Here is a 5,367-nt window from a genome sequence, read left to right as displayed (position 1 = left end):
GTTCAAATCTAGGCAATTTGCTAAAACAAACCAACAAAAACTCAGAAGCATACATAAAAATCAGGAGTTGCCACAATATATTATCTAAATTGACCAGTTTTCAACCAAAAATTACAAGACGGAAACTGTGACCCGTGCTCAGGGAAAAAAGCAATCAAAAGAAACTGACTTTAAGTCAGCCCACATGTTTGGTTTAGCAAAGACTTCAAAGCAGATAGTATAATAAATATGTTCAAAGAATTAAATAAAAATACAATGTCAGTGACTTAAACACAATATGACAATGACTTTCAAAACAGGGGATTATCAAGAGAGACTATAAAAAAGAACCAGATGAAAATTCTACAGTTAAAAAGCACAATAACAGAAATGAAAAAAATTATTAGATGGGCCCAACAGCAGATGTGAGACAGCAGAAGAAAGAATCAGTGAACTTTTAGATAGATCAATAAAAATTACCCAAACTGAAGAATAAAGGGGGGACGAGGTGGAAGAAAAAGAAACTGAGCCTCAAAGACCTTGGGGACAATATCAAGTGTGCTAACTAATATGTAATGTTAGTTCCATGAGGGCAGGAAAGAAAGGAACAGGCAGATAAAAATATTTGAAGAAATAATAGGTAAAAACCTCCCAAATTTGATGAAAATCTTTAATCCATTAGGAACGAATCCCTTGACATTACTTCTAGCAATGTGTACATATACCTGATTACCAAAGACCTACTATTTTTTATCTAAATTTTTGACAGCTTAATAGATATGTAATGATATCTTAAAGGTGGTTTAACTTGTGTTCATTTAATCAATACCACGGCCTAGTTCATACAACATACTGACAGCAAGCAGCATACACTTTGTGTAGTGGTTAAGAACTGAGGTTCAAAAGTAACACAGGCCTGAGTTCAAATTCTAACTGTTTTATAATCTGAGCAAGTGTTTAATTTCTGTAAGCCTCTCTGGGTTAAGTGCATCTCTCAGTGCCAGGAACATGGGACATGCTCAATAAATGCTGGCTATTTTTAGCTACTAACAATATTTAACACTTAATAATAGTTTGCTGAGTGGACAGTGAATGAGCCTGGGCATTGATTTTTCAAATATAAACTGAATGTTCATCTCTTCTGACCTCTCTTTAGTAGAATCTGGATTTTGACCTTCCTGTTTTTGAAAATAATATGCTTTGGAAGGTATGCTTTTATCAGNTGGTTGAAAATTAGTTAATTAGATAATGTTCAATATATGATCAGGAAGTTAGCATCATTTTAAGGGGCTTATGTTAGAATCTTGGCTAAAGTCAACAGTTGATGCAGCTGATAACATGTATCTACTCAGACTCATTTAGGGTTCTTAGGCTTTAAGAGAGGATAAATTTTAGATTTGCATTAATATCTGCAATTACAAATAGAAAGTTTCTAATATATTCTGATGTTGTCAGAAGGAATAAAATAAACATAAACATTTTATTAACTAACCTTACTTATTTGTGATCATTTTGATTCTAAATTACCTAAATTTTAGATGAAGATTGGCCTAAAATTTGATCTCAGACTTTCCTGTGAATCAATTTCTAGGAAATATTTGATTTTCTTAAGTTCAAACTAACTCCTAAAAAAATCACCGATGTAATCAGTATGTTAATAAAAATATATTCTATCCCTTAAATTAGCTGATATAAGGACCTCTTCTTAGCATGATTTTTTCTAATGTAGCCTTTTTTTTTTTCCTTGAACACCCTCATAGACACACCCAGAAATAATGTTTAATATGGGCCCACTGGGGCCCACTCAAGTTGACAAAAAATTAACCATCACCGGGAGGCTTCAGAGAGGAGGGGGGGTTTTGAAGGATCTTGAACTGGGAGACCTGGCCTTCCAACACGGTTACCCGCTGAGGGCCTTGGACAGGGCATGTCTTCTTTCTGGGATGTGCTGTTCTCCTTTCTACGCCTCCACCTAGGCCAGAAGTCCTCCAAAGCATTATTCTTAATGTGCATGTGACTTACAGTGTTTGAAGTACCTTTCTTTCAAAACTCTACATAAAACTATTTTAATTTTGAAGAATTTGTTTTTCAGTTTGCCTAGATTGTTATGGTTTATCTGATTTAGTTAAGACTTAAAAACTAATTATTTTAAATTGGGGCATTACAGAATTTTGCTGGAAAGGGTGCTCACTTGTATTTTTTAGAACAGCTTTATTATTGAGAAAGAACTGACATTCAAGAAACAGAGTATTGACTATAATTTCTTACTTTCTGTATTCTTGATGCCCTGGCATTTGGGAACTTGATCCTAGAGGTGCTAATTCCTAGAGATAGCAAACAACTTCCCCGTGAGCACACCTTTGAAATACAAACCAACCAACTCAGAGTCCACATCCCCAACCACCTCTGTTATCAAATTCTCACCCACCAAGCCAATACTACCCTGTACCAGAGCCAGATACCAGACAACTAGAGACCATCCCTATAACTCAGAGCCCACTGAAATTATTCAGACCAATCCTAAACTCACTCAGCTACCTACCTGCCTCACCCATTTCTTCCTATTAAAACCCTAGTAAAGGCTCTGGGCCATGCTCTTCTCTCTCTCTCTCTTCTATCTCATGACCTACGCTGGTCCTTTCCCCATGTGGCCCTGCACGGGACGCTGTGCCTCCTGTTTCCAGGCATCTGTGAATATGAATTCTTCCTTCATGACAATCATTTCTATGTCTGTATGTTTTAACATACCGGATTAAAACAAATCCTGGGTACATTTTTAGAACAAACTACATACATTCAAAGTGTACAATTTAGTAAGTGTTGACACATTTATACACTGTGAAACCATCGCAAGCAAGATCATGAATATATCTGTCACCTCCAAAAGATTCCTCAAGCCACTTCCTAAGACCTCCCTCCCACGCATCCTCACCCCCACCCTCATCCAAAGGCAACCACTGATCTGCTTTCATTATAGATTAGTTTGCGTTTTCAATACTTACCTATGTTATACTATATACTCTTTTTGTCTGGTTTCTTTCACTTAACATAATTATTTGAGATTCATCCAAGTTAGTGCATGTATCAATAGCTCATTCTTTTTATTGTTTAGTAGTATTCCACTGTATGGTTATTCTACAATTTATTTATACAGTCACCTGTTGATGGACATTTGCATTGTTTTGGCTACTACAAATTAAGCTGCTATGAATATTCATGTATGTGTTTTTGTATGACCATATGCTTTCAGTCTTCTTGGATAAAAACCTAGGAGTACCGTGGTTAGTTCATATAGCAGGTATATGTTCACCTTTTAATAAACTGCCAAACTGTTTTACAGAGTGGTTGTATTATTTTATATTCCCATCAGCAGTATATGATAGTTCTAGTTGCTCCACATCCTTGTCAGCACTTGGAATGATCAGTATTTTAAATTTTAATCCTGCTAATAAGTGGGTAGTAGTAGTATATTGTGGTTTCAATTTGCATTTTCTAAGGACTAATCATGTTAAGCATCTTCTCATTTTCTTATTTGCCACCCATATATGTTCTTTGGTGAAATTAACTTAAAACCTCTGCCCATTTTTGTTTTATCTCTTTGTTTTCTTATTATTGAGTTTTAAGAGCTTTTATATATTCTAGATACAAATAATTTATCAGAAGTGATTTGCTAATATTTTCTCAGTCTATGGCTTGCCTTTGCATTCCTTTACCTGTGTGTTTGGAAGATCAGAATCCTTGATTTTGATCAAGTCCAATTCATCAACTTTTTTCCTGCTTTTGGTGTTTTATCTAAGATTTATTTGCCTCATTCACAGTCACAAAGGTTTTTTTTTTACTATACTTTCTCTTAGAAATTTTGTAGTTTTAAGTTTTGCATTTAGTTACAGTATCAATTTTTATTGTTTTTACATTGTATGATATGTGGATTGAAGTTTATTTTTTGCACATGGATTTTCATTTGTTCTAGCACCATTTGTTGAAAAGACTATTTTTTTTCCCACTGAATTGCCTTTGCACCTTTTTTGAAAATCAACTGACCACATATGTGTGGGTCAATTTCTAGGCTTTTATTATCTTTTCCTCTTTTCCTGCTTTATTTTTATTTGCGCATTTTTAAATTCAATTTTATCTTCTTTATTGGCTTATTAGCTATAACTCTTTGTGGTGTTATTTTAGTGGTTGCTTTAGGATTCGTAGTACACATTTTTAACTTACCACAGTCTACCTTTAAGTGACATAGTATTTTACATGTAGTATCATAAACTGACAACAGTATATTTCCATTTCTTCCCTCCTGGCCCTTGTGCTAGCGTTGTCATTAATTTTACTTCTACATGTCTTATAAACCTCACAAGTTGTTATTGTTTATTTGTTATAATTTATATGCATGTCATATTTTTCCTCCTAGACTGTAGGCTACTTGAAAATGGGATTCATAGCTCAGTCAGTGTTGACATTTAGTAGGTGCTCAAAACATGATTCTTCCATGAATGCTGTAAGAGAAGAAGGGAGGTGGTGGCAAATTGGCTCTGCTGCTTACCAAGATGAAGCCCTGGGCTGGTTTGACCAATGTAGAAATACACAATGGCAGCAACACCTAGGTTAACCAGAGTATAGACCCACTGGATCACAAACATGATGAGAAGAGACCCGATAGCCTGTGGAAACAGAGGAGGAAGGGCAAGTCACCTAATGTTTTATCATGTGATGAGCAAGCTACAGGACTAGTACCTTAAGAAACAAGAGTCCCTCTCATCAACTTCTGATTACTATAAAAGTCTGAATAGTTGAAGTTGACTCAATTCAAGCAAAAACTCACTTAAGCAGATATTTGAGAAAACACCCTCCTGAAAGTACCCGCTAATCAAAATTAGCAATAAATCGATATTCTATCTTAACTCCTTGTCCTACTCTTTCCTAAAAGAAACAAATTAGAGTGAAATTATGTCATTTGGTGTACCTAGAAATTTAATGACCCAGAGTTTATCAAAGGTGATTAATGATTTTACAAGTAAACCACTGATTAAAATAAGTGGTGTATTAAACGTAATGTTGTCATATGTACTCTCATCTACATTCTAATATAACATGTAATTAAATCACATTGCTCTTAGTTAAGACTCTCCTGTTTCCTCCCCTCTACCCCAACTGTGAGATCATACATGTCTCCACCTGAATTATGTTTCAAGGACAATTGAGATCAAAATGAAGTTACTCACCCCCAACAGGGAGACCCAGGGGTTGCACATGTGGGCGTATAAAGAAGTAGGTCTCCTCTGGATATCTTGTTCCTGGAGCCTAGACTTTGCGAAGAAATCTAAAACATAAATGAGCCAAATCCTTGCTTACTAATTTGTTACCAAATCCTCTTCTATTTTTATGAGC

At 35.2% G+C, this 5,367-nt stretch overlaps 1 protein-coding gene across 1 annotated transcript in view; it reads right to left on the bottom strand.

Moving 5' to 3' along the window:
• LOC109387002 (solute carrier family 12 member 8) overlaps nt 1-5,367 on the bottom strand; it is a 58,255-nt gene that overhangs the window by 20,675 nt on the left and 32,213 nt on the right. The window contains exons 5-6 of the mRNA XM_019650672.1: nt 5,202-5,299; nt 4,523-4,640 (exon numbers count right to left, since the gene is read on the bottom strand). Of these exons, the coding sequence (XP_019506217.1) occupies nt 4,523-4,640; nt 5,202-5,299 (216 nt within the window). The remainder of the gene's footprint in view (nt 1-4,522; nt 4,641-5,201; nt 5,300-5,367) is intronic.

The sequence above is a fragment of the Hipposideros armiger genome, unplaced genomic scaffold (assembly GCF_001890085.2).
Source record: "Hipposideros armiger isolate ML-2016 unplaced genomic scaffold, ASM189008v1 scaffold_8, whole genome shotgun sequence".
Taxonomy (NCBI): Eukaryota; Metazoa; Chordata; class Mammalia; order Chiroptera; family Hipposideridae; genus Hipposideros; species Hipposideros armiger.
Note: the sequence above shows the minus strand (reverse complement) of the source record. Positions and strands in the feature narration are given on the sequence as shown.